Raw genomic sequence first — 16925 nt, forward strand, 5'->3', positions numbered from 1 at the left:
TGTTCCCTACTGGGTCTAGATATTGGGCTGCAGGCCAGGAATACAAAAAGAGAAAACATGACTCTATTCAAGGAACAAACTTTTGGTTGGACAGTACAGAGGCCACAGGAAATTGTTGAGTCTTCTCTGTGTCTGTTTTAAGGTTTTATAATGGTAAGTATAATTATAAACTTTCTTAAATTGTGATGCTGTGAGAAAGCAGCATTTGTCTGTATAGACATATTTTTCCCAGCTTTATTGAACTATAATCTACACATGATCATTTGATATACACATATATTATGAAATGACCACCACCATTAAGTTAATGAACACATCTCCCTCATGTAGTTAGCCTTTCTTTGGTGGGTTGGGGCCAGGGATGAAATATTCAGTGAAACTCACAAGAAACTCACTTTTACTTTTCTCATATGTAGCATGGCCACGGAGTACCTAGTTGGGAGTTATCTGTATTTTCCCTCCATTCTGTGTATAAATCACAATTTCTCTGTTTTGGGGGTAACAGCTTTCATATTAATGATTAGAAGTCATTAAATCAGCCCCTTATTGGAGTTCTTTACGTCTTCAACTACTTTGTGGCCACTCTAGATATTTCATAATCAAATCTAAATACTTAGCAATGAAGTTCTTGTAATTCCTTCCCATTCCATTTCTCATCCTGAATTAAACCAGGTAAACTGTCTAAGGAATGCCTCTTTGTTGTATCAGACCCCATTGTGTCAATAATTGGAAACTTATTCCTAACACCAGATTTCTGAAGATTTTTTATTTAGCAGAATATCTGGCTTTTTTTTTTTGTAGGTTATGGAATTCATTTTCACTATCTTCAGTTTCAGATTTGGAAATCACTGGGATTTTTCTATGTGGTATATTGAGTCTTTTGAAACTGCATGTATTTTAACAACCAAATATCCCAAGTGAATAATTGAATTAATACCAAGAATAAAAGTACGGGCCTGTGATATTATTAAGCACTGATCTCAGCCGTCCTCTTGGCTGTCCCAAGTGGATCACTGCTAACATCCAGTGGACACTTTGGGGGTCACTGTTGGCCCATCTGTCTTCTGAAGCCTGTGGGTCCCATGCAGTGAGTGTAGAGTCACCAAGTACAGCATATAAACAAAGAAATGTTTTTTTCATTCGCACCCTTTACCAATAGACCTTTTCCTTCTTCCATACCCACAGTTTTCTCTACTCTCCTAACAGAAATTGACAGGCTTAGGCACACTTCATAGAGTGGAATGGTTTCAAAGAATATATTCTATAGTAAATAGGTTTAGAGAACTATGGGTAATAGCAGTATCATTTTGCAGAAGGGATCCATCCCACTGCTATTTAATTAAAATCTTTCTGCTGATGGAAAGTTCGCTCTCTGGTGTTTTCTTTAATGCATTCATGATGCATCTGTTCGGGCTCCCTTGCTAGAGATATCTTTCATTATAATCTGCCTACCTAAGTTTGTAATTAAAATTCTAAAGTAAAATTTCCAGTGGCAAATTGCCAGAGGGCTCAGTGAACTTGTCTTGTTTCTCTGAAGGAAATCATTCTTCGAAAAATTTGGTTTTATGCTTTGATCATTTTATTATTTTGAAGCTTTTCTGTGTACACATAGGTATACATACTGATGGGGTAGTATGAAGACGAAGAGTGGCTTTTTGTTTGATATCACCAATTTCTACCTGTTTCTGTGAAATTAGAAATAGATAACACTAACTAAGTGTGTTGCATTTTTTTAAGGTAGGAAAATGATAAATAAAATATTTATTTCAAGACAAGTACCTTCAGGCTTTGTTGATCTACTTAAGACATCATGAGAACACTAAGAAAACAAAAGAAAGAAAAACCCTTAGAGATGCTTAGTAGAAATAATATCTGTTTTATGTTGGTCAAGAATGTTCTTTCAAATTTCCTTGTGGTTTATGCAATAAAAGATATAAAAACACCTTTTGCATTTCAATTAAATTTGGAGTGTTGTCTTTTGGGAAGAATGAGATGAGACAGGATTAAAGTAAATTCTTTCAGATCTCCTGAATCTAATGAGCAAATTATTATTGGTCAATGCCAAACCATAATAAATGAAAACTTATAAAAGATAATGGAAGAGATTGCTAGAATTTTTATAGGCTTATAAACATGCTATATTATTTTTATGTCAACTGCGGACACATTTTTCAATAAGTTTCTTTGCAATGGTGGATGCATAATTAATCAAGAGAACGCAAAGCTATATTTACAGTTTATCTGGATAATTCTGTTGACATTAAATATTTATAATCTTACATTGCAGAAAATATTAATGAGCAATTAAGTATTTTTTATTTCAAAGGTCAATAGCTTGAGAAGGGGATGTTATCTTGTTCACACATTCTAGGTATACCAAATTCTTATAAAGCTTTTTAGAATAACTGTTATATGTGTAAGCCTACAAAAAAATCACTGTCTCTCTTCCTTTATATATAGATATATGTATATATATAAATAGAGAGATATATAAATATAGATACATGTATCTATATACACATATGTGTATATGTATACACATATGTATATGTATGTATGGATATGTATCTATACATATGTACGTATCCATGCATGTGGATACATACATATAGATATATCTACATATATCTACATATCTATATATGTATATATATCTATAGAGATTTATAAATAGAGATTTATATATCTATAGAGATTTATAAATAGAGATTTATATATCTATAGAGATATATAAATAGAGATTTATATAAATATAGATATATATACATATATAGATATATATATCCATATATAAATACAGATATATTTTGTTGTATATTTACATATATATAAAACATTGTAAATAAATATTTATTTGTAAAATCTGGTTAAAAGAGATTATCATGTTCTTTCCTACAACTTTAAGAAGAATGGACTACAGACTAATATAATGTACCTATTTTATTTCTTAAAATATCTACAGAAATAATTGTACTGACTTTATTACTTTGTAAAATTCAATGTTTTCAAATTGAATGCATTTTCTTTTTACAATTAACCTAAGCTCCTCCAAACAGATTGTAAAGATTTCATTTTTTTCCTCTGGTGACTACCTTAGGTTTTTTCATATTATTTCCATTAAACTATTTAACTTTCATTTTTCTACTTTGTAAAAAAATAGTCCTTCACTTGATGATTTAAAAGTGTAGAAAACATATAACTTTTTCTGTTCTTCTGTTCTTTGGGGGATGATAGAGTGGTACGTTTGTGATTTATTTATAAAGTAACAGGAATTTTTCAGCTATTTGCCATCACCAAATGATTTTCAGGGTTTCACAACTACTAAATTAAGTTTACTGAGAACAGAGGAGGGAATTCAGAAACCCAGACTAAAAGAAACATAACATTATAAAGTTTATCATTGGCCTGTGCAAAAACTAACTTAAATGTTATTTGAGAGATAACCTGTTGCTGTTCTTAATTTAAATAATTTCCATTTGACTATAAGCTAAAAAAGTTAAAATGAAAAATTTGTGTTTTAATCAGCAATTTTCTTTTTGCTTTAAATACAAAGATTAGGATCTTTACAACATATCTTATTGGAGCATGTTAGCATTCAGTAGTAATAATAGTTGTTGAATAATAATGCAAGGAAGGTGCTAAGGTAAAAAGTAGGAAATTATACATTTTAGAAGCCAGTCCTTTTAGATAAATTTTGTTTTTTTATTTCATAATTTTATTTTTTTAATAACAGTCAGAAACTTTATGTTTGGAAGCTATTTTGTGCTTTTAAAAAAAGTAAATGAAAGACTAGGACCAAGTAGCTTTACTAGCAAATTCTATCGTAAGTGTTCAAAGAAGATTTGATATTTATTCTTCCCAAACTCTCCCCAAAAATTGAAGAAGAGGCAATTCTTCCTAATACATATTATGAAGCAAACAAAACTGTGATACCAAAACCTGGCAAGAAAAACACAAAAAAGAAAACTATAGACCAGTATATCTGATGAATACAGGCACAAAAATCCTAAACAAAATACTAGCAAATCAAATAGAACAATACGTTAAAAAAACACTGTATCATGATCAAGTGGGATTCATTCCAGAGGCACAAGGATGGTTCAACACAGACAAATACATAAATGTAATACACCACATTAACCAACAAAGGATAAAAATATGATATAATTTTGCATCTATCTTATCAATAGATGCAAAAAAGTATTTGATAAGATACAACATCATTTATGAGTAAAACACTCAGTAAAATGCGTTTAGATGGAAAGTACCTAAACAAAATAGAGGCCATATATGACAAACCCTCAGCTAATATCATACTCAATAGTGCAAAACTAAAAGCTTTTCCTCTAAGAACAGGAACAAGACAAGAGTGTCCACTCTCACCACTCTTACTTAACATGGTTCTGGAAGTTATAGCCAGAGCAGTCAGGCAAGAAAAAGGAATAAAAGGCATCAAAATTGGTAATGAAAAAGTAAAAGTGTCACTTTCTGCAGATGACATGATTCTATACAAGGGGGTCAAAAGTAGGTTTGCACTTGTGCATACTCAAAACAGTGTTTATTCTTGTGTTATTTATGAATTATTGTATTATTTTCAATATGAACAACTTTAAACTTAATTTTGTCTAACCCTGTATATAGAAAACTCTAAAAACTCCACCAAAAATTATTAGAAACAATAAAAAGTGCAGTAAATTTGCAGGACATAAAATCAGTGTACAAAAGTCCACTACATTCCTATATAGTAACAATGAAATTTCAGAAAAAGAAAGGAAAAAGTAATTCCTTCTGATTTGAAACAAAAAGAATACAACACTTAAGAGTAAGCTTAACAAAGGATGTGAAGGACCTACATACTACACTTACAAGCATTGTTAAAACATATTGAAAAAGACATAATGAAATGGGTATACCATGTTCATGGATCGGAAGAAACAACATGGGTAAAATGTCCACACTACCCAAAGCAATGTATAGATTTAATGCAATCGTCATAAAAATTCCAATGCTATCTTTTTAAAGAAATGAAGCAAAAAACCATCAAATTTGTATGGAAGTATAAAAGACCCAGATGAGCCAAAGTAATCCTGAAAAAAAAAGAATGAAGCTGGAGATATCACACTATCTGAGTTTAAATTATGTGACAGAGCTACAATAATCAAATTAGCATAGTATTGGCAGGAAAACAGACACACAGAACAATGGAACAAATAATTTTTAAAATATTTTATTTATGTGTATATGTATGTATGTATGTATTTATTTATTTATTTTTGGAGAGAGCGGAAGGGAGCAAAAAGGAGAGGGAGAGAAACATCAATCTGTGAAAGAAACTTTAATCAATTGTTTCTCATACATGCCCCAACCAGGGACCAAACCCGAAACCCAGGCATGTGCCCTGACTAGGCATCAAACCAGCCACCTTTTGCTTTGTGGGACAATGCTATAACAACTGAGCCACGCCAGTCAGGCCTATGGGCAAATAATTTTTGACAGAGGAGCCAAAAACACATAGTGGAGAAAAGAAAGCCTCTTTAATAAATGGTGCTGAGAAAACTGGAAAGCCACATGCAAAAGAATGAAACTAGACTGCAGTTTGTCCCCATGTACAAAAATCAAAATGTATCAAAGACCTAAATACAAGATCTGAAACAATAAATTACCCAGAAGAAAACATAGGTACTAAACTCATGGACTTTACCTTAGAGAAGATTTTATGAATTTGACCTCAAAGGCAAGGGAAGTAAAGGCAAAAATAAATGAGTAGGACTATACCAAACTGAAAGTTTCTGCATAACAAAATAAACTGCCAACAAAACAAGAAGCATCAACCAAATGAGAGATGATATTTGCAAATAACAGCTCTGACAACAGATTAATATCCAAAATATATAAAAACCTCATACAACTCCACACCAAACTAACAAATTCAATTAAAACATGGGCAGAGGACCTGAACAGACACCTCTCTCAAGAATACATACAAATGGCCCACAGTTATAAGAAAATATGTTCAACTTCATTAGCTGTTAGGGGAATGCAAATCAAAACTACAATGAGATACTACCTCACACCTATTAGAATAGCTGTGATCAACAAAACAAGAAATAAAAAGTATTGGAGAGATTGTGGAGAAAAATGAACTCTCATTCGCTGCTGGTGGGAATGTAAACTGGTACAGTCACCGTGGAAAACAGTATGGAAGCTCCTTGAAAAATTAGGAATAGAGTTACCATATGACCCAGCAATCCCTCTTCTGGGTATGTACCCAAAAATCTTGAAAACATTTATCCACAAAGGTATATGTACCCCTATGTTCATTGCAGCACTATTCATGGTGGCCAAGATGTGGAAACAACCAAAGTGTCCTTTGAAAGATGATTGGATAAAGAAGATGCAGTACATATATATAGTGGAATATTACTCAGCCATAAGAAAAGGATGAAATATTGCCATTTGTGACAACATAGATGCATCTTGAGAATATTATCCTAAGCAAAGTAAATCAGACAGAAAAAGCTAAGAACCATGTAATTTCACTCATATGTGGAATATAAAACTGAAACTCATAGACACAGACAACAGTATGGTGGTTACCAGAGGGAAGGGGAGTGGGGGTAGTGAAGGGTAAAGGGAGCCAAATGTATGGTGACAGAAGGTGATTAGACTTTGGGTGGTGAGAACACAGCAATATACACATCATGTATCATGCAAATTTATACTTGAAACCTATATAATCTTATAAATCAAGTCATCCCTATAAATTTAATTTTTTTTAAAAAAGGATGGTTGGAAAAAATAAAATTAAAAAGTAAATGAAAAAACTTTTAAAAATATGGAAATATGATTCTTTTTTTAAAAAAAAATATTTAAGCCATATATTTTCACAGTTCTTTTTTTTTAAGATTTTATTTATTTATTTTTAGAGAGGGAAGGGAGGGAGGGAGAGAGAGAGAGAGAGAGAGAAACATCAATGTGCGGTTGCTGGGGGTTATGGCCTGCAACCCAGGAATGTACCCTGGCTGGGAATCGAACCTGGGACACTTTGGTTCCCAGCCTGTGCTCAATCCACTGAGCTACGCCAGCCAGGGCTGAAATATGATTCTTAAAAAAAAACAGAGTCAGCCCTTTTAGTTCAGTTCTGTGTGTTGGATAAGACCCCATACCTGTGTGTTTGAATATTTTATATATGTTCCAAATGTTAGAATTTTCTACATCATTTTTAATATATTTCAAAGCAATCTAGTTTTTCAGGTATATGGTCTTCTCTAATCATCTGTCTCTTATTGCATGCTAAAGAAACTTGATCAAATTTATGGTCCAAGGTCAAGAAAACTTAACTAGAAAAACAGCTACAAGTATAGATTCCATTAAATTTCCTAAATTTATTAATTTAGTAAGTTTTTATTGAATATCTACTGATTTCCAGGCAATGTATGAGGCACTGGGCATAAAACAGTGACCACCAAGGTAAAGTATGCCTATAATACTGTACTTGAGGAAATGAAAATGAACAAATAAACCAATATATACTAGATTGTCAGGTATTGATCTTTTCTAAGTGTTAAGAACAAACAACAAATAAATGTTAAGAGGATAGAGTGATTGCAACTGTGATGAACAGCTTGTGGTCTGGGAAGGCCTTTGAGAATAATTAGGTGAGGAAGCAAGCCATGTGCACACCTAAAGAAAAATAGTACAAGGACTTTGAGAAGGTGCCTCCTTGAAGGGCAAGAGAAAGACCAGTGTGTCTAGACTAGATGAGTGAACGGAGGCTAGAAAGAAGGAGAGGAAGCAAAAGCCTAACCTGGAAAGTCTTTACATTTTATTATGCAGTGGGAAGCCATGAGATGATTTTTAAGGAGGGAAGTGCAGTTTTCTTTTTAAAAGGTTATTCTGGATTTTTCTATAAAGAATACATAAAAGGCAACTATGAGCAAAAGCAGAAAAGCCAATTATGCTGATGCAGTAGCTCAGGGGAGAAATGATGATAGATTGCACTAGGAAGGTAGTAGCAAAAAATATGGGAAATGCCTTCATACTCATAGATTGTGAAGGTGTTTCCAATCAGGTTTGCTCAAGGATGGTTTGCAGATGCTAGAACAAGGATTTCAGGACAACTCCTGGGTTCTTGGTCTGTTAAAGTGTGGTGCCATTATTGAGACAGGGACGCTGAGGGAAGAAGGAGGCTGTAGGCTACGCAGGGAAGCTATGAGCTCTGTTACGCATGCTACATGTGAGTTACCTATCAGACACCCATGTGGAGATGTTCAGTGCTAAATTGGGTGTACAAGTTCAGGAACAAGCCAGGACTAGAGATGTGAGAAAGGATATGGAGAAATGGGAATCATGAGACATGGTATTTAAAGCTGAGGAACTCTCCAAACACAACTGCTGGGGAAGTGGGCAAAGTGACAGGGAAAGGAGACTGAGGACAGAGTCAGAGAGATGAATTTAGAGGTAAGAATGAGAGAAAATACTAGAAAAGGAGGCTGAGAAGAAGTGGCTAGTAAAAAGTACAAAAGTGAGAAAAGCTTGGTGACCTTGTCTCAAGTGAAAAAAAAGTGATTAAGAAAGAGGGAGTGGAAGATTTGTGTACCAAAAGGAATGCTAAGGGGTAATGAGAACATGATTCCATGAGGTAATAAGATTTTCCATGAGTTGATAATGAGGTAGTTCTAAAATTATAACAGTATATCCATAACTTCAGAACTAGGGAGGTCTTGACAACTGCATAGATATGGCTACATACATCTATTCTTATTTTAGACTAGGTCTGTATAAATGGACTTGTTTTCACTGGGGATTTGAGACAGCACCTTTTCTTCACTGCAGTGCCACTTATAAAAATGACAACAAACATGTTACTTTACTTTGAATAAGGCAAATATAGGGAATACACCAACCTCACCTACTTAGAAATAGAGACATCCACACTCAGGGTTATAGAGAGTTTCAGAGTGCTGCTTGAATCATGGGAGAAGCTGTGTAGAGGTGCACTCACTCAAAAAAGTTATGTCTAGGGACATGGATACTGAAGGAGTCATAGTTGCTTTTAGCTCATGTAACAGAGAGCACAGAACAGTGTCTTAAAACAAGACATTTATTTTTCTCACAAAGCAGAAAGTTCAAAGGTTGACAATCTAGGGCAGTTGCTGAAGCTCCATAATGCCCTGGAGTCTCAGGCTTCTTCTCCATCTCTGCTTCAGCATTTTCATGCTCTCAAGGTGGCTGTTGTACCTCCAGGCAGTTTATCTGCTTTCCAGGCAGGGATAATGGGAAAGGAGGTAATGGCAAAGAATGACACTTTCACATTTTCTCCTTTGGGGTTTTATATTTGATTTGGAGAAGGGAAGACCTTCCCCCAGCCTCATCCTCTTGACACTTGAGACATTGCAAATCATTGTCAGTACTGTTATGTGGCCACTCTAGGTGCAAAGAAATCTGGAAATGTCATGTATATGTGAATAGGTATTTACATAGTTAATCAGGGTAGGTAGACATTCTGAAGAAGTTGTAGTTCTAGAAGAAAGGGAGAATACAGCAATGTCTGCCACAGCTGTAGTCTTGAAGTTTTTGTCAAACTGTTAAACCTGTTTCAAGCTCTGTTTCTGTCTTTTGTGTTCTATGGCAAAAGTTTGTTCAGAGATATGTCAAACATTTGTGTAGACTTTGTGCAAAATTTTCTGTGGCCTCACGACATGAAGCAAACGTATTGCAATTATTAATACAGCAACCCCAAACCACAAGGTTGTGTATTTTTATGGCATGCTTGCAGGTATCCTGTGCTTAAATTGATGCAATTTAGGATTCTGCAGAGTGAGGTGCATAGAGGAAGAGGTTGGTGGTTAAAAAGCTTGAGGAAGTTACTAGACATCATGTCATTGCAAGGCCAGAGGTAAATCTCTCATAAAATAGAGATGATAATACCTGTTTGTTCCTTCACAGGGTGTAGGAGACCATTCTGCGTAGCATGGGACTAGCTTCCACTCGGAGATGCACAGGACCCATGCCCACGGATAGGTTCTCCTGTGGGGAATCAGGCCTGCAATGTGCCTAGGCTGCATAGAGTCTTGCTCTTGCTAAAAAAACCCCCCTTCACCCTGAATTGAGGACATTTACTGCAAAGTAACTTCCTAAAACACAAGCTAAACCTTCCAAGAATCAGTATAACTGGTTCAACCACTTTTGCCTTTTCACTGGCAAATACCCCTCTTCTGTGATGTGATTAGTGGCATTGGCTCCTTTGTTTTCTATAAAAGGTAACCACCTAAACTGAACCTGTGCATAGTAAATGAGGACCATCATGTAATGTGCGGAGAAACTCAATAAAGGCCAGTCACTGCAGGGGCCAAGGCTTTTGCTTCCCTTGAGAGAAAAGCCATGCTGTTCCTTTTCCTCCACGGGACTCAGTAGTTTGTGTGAATGTCTCATTTCATCCATAATGATATGGACACTGTGGGCCAGTGTCTGCATCAACAGAGGTGGTGTGAACTTTAATGGAGCTCTTAATACAGAGTACTTTTAGCTCTTCAGAAATAAGGCACAATTTTACAAAGTTGGGCAGTTGAAAAAAATAATCTCTCATTCCTCTGCCTCAGGGGAGGTTTACACTCAAACCATTGCTTAAATATTGTTGAAGAAAGAGTTTTCTGAATTTTGAGAGAATAATGGCAGTAGTAACAATGGTAGCCCTTTAGCGAGTACTTATTCTCCTGCTGACAGTCATCTAAGTACTTTCCATCCATTATTTTCTTTCATCCTTACCCACTGAGGGTTATGGGATCACTGCCCTCCTCATGTTGTAGTTGAGGACCCTGAGGCTCTGAGGCCAGGTGACCTGCCAGTGTCATCACATGTGATGCAGCAAACAGATTAGGGCTGTTTTGTAATCCATCTTTGATGTTTTCTGGTGTAGGAGACGTTGGAATAATTATTTAACATTTTTTATGTTAAGTGAAATGATATATAAATTGCCTTGTAAAAGCTTCTGAGAAACATGGGGTAATAAAGGATCTACACCTTCAGAGTTAGGGAAAATGTCTGTATCAGCAGTGGGTTACAGTGTTAGTCTCTCCCATTTCAGGAAAAAAACCATTGAGATGACTTGCAAGCAACTCAATGTCTCTGTGAGCTTAGACTTGTCATTTAACTTTCCATGCCTTGGTTTCCCCATCTCTAAAATGGGAGAAAATAGGAATAACTGCTGAATGGGGCTTTGGTTAGAGTTAAATGAAATATGTAAGTCAATATTTTGTATATTGATAGATCATGAAAGATGAAGTTAAATGTACAACATTGCAATCAGAAATTAGGCAGATAGCTGAGAAAAAGCAAATGCTTCTGTGCTTTCTCCAGTGATTATTTAGTTAAAAATCACTTGCATTGGCAACTACTTAGAGTCTTCCTTCGTCCCAGCAGCTGAGGTGGTGTGGACAATGGGTGTCCTCGCCGCAGACCGTTACTCAGCCATCTTCATTGAACTATCTTCTCTGCACAGTTGCCATGAGGTGGCACTATGGGGATAGGGATGGTCAAGTTTGCCTTTCTCCCACTCATTGCTGTTCCATTAGGCTGAAAGCAAATTGGAACTGTTTTTATTTTATTTTATATTATTATTTTAAGTTTTGTGCTTTTTTAATATTCAAGGACTAAAGCTATAAGAATACATTTAAGGGAAAATGAAATTCATACGAAGAGTAAGATACATTTTTCATAATTTGAATGGTTTTAAATGATTAGAAAACTGAGGCTAAGAGGAGAAACTATATTTTTATTTCTATTAGTATTCATCAGTTTAGAACTAACCTTGCAAATACATTTTAGATGCTAAGATATATGGTAAATAAGTTGATTTGCAAACTCAGTGACCTTCGTGATATAAATTATTCATGCCATTGTAGATAGCACATATTTCTTGCATAATATATATTTTCACCGTAGTTACAGTATTTTTAACTTTTGTGTTATACTAAGGAGAAGGATCTAATTGTTTCTTGTTTCCTCTCATTTTGTTTGTTGTTAACTCTTGTGTGGCTTTTCAAGTAATGGGTGGAAGAATGACTCTCAGTGTCTTCCAAGGAATAATTTACTGAGTTTCAGGTATTTGGGGGAAAGAGAGGTAATACAGTTTAGTGAAATAAGACAAACTTGTGTTCATCTCCCATCCTGTACTTTCCATCAAGTCAGCAGAGATTCTCATTTTACTTATGTGTGTAAACCATGCAGCATGGGAAATGGAGGAAGCTTCTTCAAGCCTGGTTTCCCATCCTCTGTTCTCAAGCTTCTTGGGAAAAGGAGTTAATGAGGTATAGGGTTATGAGTAGTACAGACTCTGAAAATGTGTGAGTGTTTTTAGGAATAGGATCACTGTGGCATCTCAGATAAAGATGTTTTTGTTGTTCATTCTCTAAGATCATATTTCAGGGTGTCTTTTTAAAAATTATGTTAAAATCAGTGTTGGATTTCTACTGGCACTGTCCTTGTTAGTCACTGATAGCAGAGAGGTATGGTGGCTGCAGGAGTCTGGCAAGCTTTCCAAGCTCCTGCCCAGGGTTCTACCATGGAGTCATGTTTCCTGGCTTAAGTGAACAGAAAAGGAACCATAAAGACATTAGGTACCTTGGCAGAGTCTGTACATGGCTCTGGACCAGTGAGGAAACCTATGAGGAGACTGGCATTCATAGCAGCCTATGTTCCGGTATTTTTAATGTGAGTTTTTTGCAGTTAAAATCCAAAGTTTGAGGCAAAATTCAAAGCATTTATATATATAAATTCTTGGCTAATCTTCCAGCTCACATGTAATCTCACTGGAATTCCTATTTCTTTTATAGCTTTTTTTGGCTTCCCACCTACAGCTATTTAGAACATAGAAAATATGCTTTTGGTCTTCCTTATTTTTAGTTTACATTTTAATGATTTGAATACATTTTTATACATGCTTGATGTATGTCTCCCACTAGTAAGAATGGACAGAGTCATCTCGTATACCTTGGAATTTTCTGTGATAGAAAAGTGGCCTCACAGAAAACTGATCCTGCTAGCTTATTACTCTATTAATAATTATTATGGCTTAGAATCAACTATCCTAAAACACAAATCATCACTTTTACCAAAACTTCTCTAATATTGCAGTGACTTAAATCCATCATTATACAGAAGGCCAGTTCATTTGTTTTCCCAGGAGTATATTTTTCAACTAATTTGTTCTGTAGGATTCACTAGGATGTCATATAGTTTTATGGGGATGATATTTATAGTTTTTCAGCCGCCTTAGTGGTGTCTTCTAAAAATGTCCAGATTAAAGGCTTTTATCAAATCTATATTAAATTAACTTACTTGTGTGTGCATGTATTGTGTGCATGTGCACCTGCCTGGAGAAAATGCTGTGTTGGTTTCTGAGGAAAATAATGGCCTGGCTTTAGTTCACCTTTCAGAAGTGGAGTTACTATCCATCGAGATGAAAGACTTAGGCAGACTTCAACATATCATGATGTAATTTCTAAAGCATTTGTTGTGTTGCTTCTTTAAGCAAGTGGATTTGACATCAGCAACATAAGATACCCATAGTCTAGGGTATGTGTGTGTGTGTATATACATACAAAGATCTCTAAGAGGGTACAAATCACATGGTACACAGATGCTAACTTGCATGGGAGAGCTTGCATGGGAACTGAGATTCCAGGGCTTCTAGGTGGAAAGAAGAGCTGCTTCCTACATAAATCCATAACGACCCCCATGGCCTTGTACACTCAACAGAGCAGGCACCAACAGGTCAACACATGTGCTGTGGCTGCACTCCATTCTCAAACCACTCCAGGTGTCTCCAAGGCACTTTCCTAGCTCCTCACAGCTCCAACTCTGAATGTGAGATTGTTTCTTCACCTAGAAATTAAGAGGGAGAGTGCAGAGTATGCTTCCTGGTGGTCATATGCATGTGTGTAAGTCTCCATGTGTTCAAGGGGGGTGAACTGGCTCTGTATGTGCACACAGGCGAGGTTGCTGTCCATTGGGCTCTGGACCAGATTTCATAGTGAGAACAATTCAGGTTGTGTAATAATATACTAATTTAAAAAGGTTTTCACTTTTTCTGGTTTATACAAAAATACTATGTGAGCTAGCAATAGCACTGGAATAAACTGTAATGAATATCCATGTTGCCCAACCTTCAGTAAAACCATAGTTGTGGTAAACCACACTCTTGCATGTTTGTTGCAAGGAAATGTGGCCAGTTCAATTCTCTAGGCCAGAGGCTTTTGGATTGTGTCCAGCAGTGTCCCAAAGGTTTCATGAAATATTCTAACAGACCCTTGTGGACAAAGAGTCTAGCACAAGAGCCCTACTTTATTTCTACTAGAGCACTCCACTTTTATGCTTCTCAATATTGGTATGCAACGCAGAAGTGTGAAGAAAAGCTTTTGGTTGCTTTTCCAAGTATTGCCTTCATCTCTGCCTCAAGGCAGGCCATCGGAGAGCTGTATACTTGAACTTCATTGCTTGACTCCTTGTAGATTCATTTTTACTGATTTGTACTTTAGCACTGCACCCTTGGAGTTTTCTAGGAGTGCCCTGGGAGTCCACTGTATACAGATTTCCCTTATCTGTTTTATTAGTGAACATCATCTGTATTTATGAGGACTTTCGGGATATAGTCCATCAGCACTTTTGAGCAGGATCATGGATCTTCTAAAACAATAACAATAACAAAGAATATATAATTTACTCTTACATACATTATGGCTATTATAGTAGCTACTTTTTTTCTTGGTCACTAGGAAGCTCAGTCACCCCACTTTTAGCATGTCTGTGGCTAAATACTCAGGGGTAATAAAATCTACCCTTGATATTATTTTATGGTTCAATGACTTTATTTCTTTTTACCTATGTCTTTTGCTGTATTTTTTCTAATACATGCATCATGGCAAGTTATTTTAGATCTCCTAACTCAGGTGGAATTTTCTTGTTATTTGGAAAACTCTGCTTGGATATGTTATAAGCACATCATACTTAATATTTTCTAAAGGGAATTTTTGTGTCTTTTCAAACTCCCCCCCTCCTTGTTTCTCATCTTTGGTAAAGAGGTCCCATGGGTCCAGTCATCTAAGTGTGCAGTTGTGCTGTCGTTTTTTATCTTCTCTCTCTCTCATATCCCATCCAAATCCATTTAACCCAGCCTCAGCACTGCCTTTCAAATTTCTCTGTATTCATCAATACTTGCCTAGATTAGTTCACTAGTTCTCTAACTGGCCTGAAGTTCATGGGTATCATTTTCCAATAATCCACTATGTACACTAATAGTGGTTATTTAAAAGTCGCTTTCTCTCCTATAATTCTTATTGTTATTTGCAGAATGAAGCTATATCCCTCACATAACATTCAAGGCACTTTATAATTTGCTCCACAGCCAAAGTTCTAAATCTCACCTCCATCAGTTCCTCCCTCACCTTTTGTGTCTTTCATAGCAGCCATGAGACCACGCACCAGTCTCCAAACACAAAATGCATTTCAGGACCTTGTTCTTTTGGCAAAAAATGCCCTTCCTGGCCCCTTTAAGCCCTTATATTTTCCTAAGGCTCTTCTCAAATATTTTGTGTGAGATTTCCCTCTTTTTATTGCCTCTTTTGTCAATTTTTCCATCTCACTTTCTTAATGCTACTGTTAGATTAGTCCTTACCCTGTTTTAGACTTTGTTGTGTATGTGTATCTTCCTCCCCAAATCATGAGCTCCTCAAGGAATTTGGCTGGATAGAAGGTGGAAGATACCAGGTATCTGCCAACCCTCCTTTTAAAAATCATAATAAATGGAATAAGTGATTGTGGAGTTTCTAGAATTGATGATGTCTTCCTTGGGTAAAGATTGAAAACACAGCAATTGTATGATATGTTCTCTCCTTATGATGATGGAAAATTTGTAATGCCATTATGATAAAAGTTCCAGCAGTCAAAGTGAATTTTTTAAATTTATGTTCAGAAGAAACTTAACTGATTTTCTTTTTTTCCTTTTAGGAATAGGCAAGTCAAGAGGCTGAACATCTGAAGAATGTTTCCAAAGGGAAATTTGGCTGTCACTTGCTGGGTATGGAGGAAGATGAGGAAGCTATTTGTATTTCTTTCTCTCTTGCTGTCCCATGCAGCTCATTTGGAAGGCAAAAAGGATAATCATTTCATCTGGAAACCAGGTAGGAATGTCCTGGTCATTCCTTTGTCCCATTTTCATTAATGAGAATAATATTCTTTACATGCTTGTTCTTATTTGTGGAGTAGTGGAAAATATCCAGAGAGGAAAAATAGATTCTTCTTCATTGTAATAAAACTTATATTTGATTTTTATTACTGCACAATTGTTGTCTCCATCCATGATGCTTGTTATTTTCCTGAACTTTCATGTTGTTGTCAATTAAAGATATGATTTCCATAGTTACATCTGCTTCTCCTTTGTCAACTATATCACCACTGTGCAGCATACTTATAGCAAAAATGACATCTGAATTTAGCTGATGTCCTATGCTAAGAATGATATGGACCAGTTCCATATGTCTCTTTCTTTTAGGGCAGGAGTATCAAACTCATTTTCACCTGGGGCCATATCAGCCTCTTGGTTGCCTTCAAAGGGCTGAATGTAATTTTAGGACTATATAAATGCAACTACTCCTTAACAGTTAAGTGAGAGCTCAGTGCTGCTGCCGGATTAAACAAGGTAGAGGGCTGGATTCAGCCTGCTGGCCTTGTGTTTGCCACCTGTGTTTTAGGGTACAAACTAGTTAGCTATTTATTATTGAATGCTTTCTAGTAAACCACTATATCTAGGTTTGAGGGCATGGAAAATTATTCTAAAACCTTGGCTCATTAGTTGTGACTATAAAATCAACTTAATGTGTTTTGTACATAACTATATTAATAAGTTGAATTGAGTTTTTATATAACTT

General features: G+C 35.7%; 1 protein-coding gene across 3 annotated transcripts in view; it reads left to right on the plus strand.

The window, feature by feature from the left end:
- Positions 1 to 16925, plus strand: part of THSD7B (thrombospondin type 1 domain containing 7B) — a 903223-nt gene that overhangs the window by 110416 nt on the left and 775882 nt on the right. For all 3 annotated transcript variants that reach the window (XM_036023677.1, XM_036023678.1, XM_028509548.2), the window contains exon 2: positions 16006 to 16178. In XM_036023677.1, the coding sequence (XP_035879570.1) occupies positions 16040 to 16178 (139 nt within the window). In that variant the 5' untranslated portion in view covers positions 16006 to 16039. The remainder of the gene's footprint in view (positions 1 to 16005; positions 16179 to 16925) is intronic.

This window comes from Phyllostomus discolor, chromosome 4 (assembly GCF_004126475.2).
Source record: "Phyllostomus discolor isolate MPI-MPIP mPhyDis1 chromosome 4, mPhyDis1.pri.v3, whole genome shotgun sequence".
NCBI lineage: Eukaryota > Metazoa > Chordata > Mammalia > Chiroptera > Phyllostomidae > Phyllostomus > Phyllostomus discolor.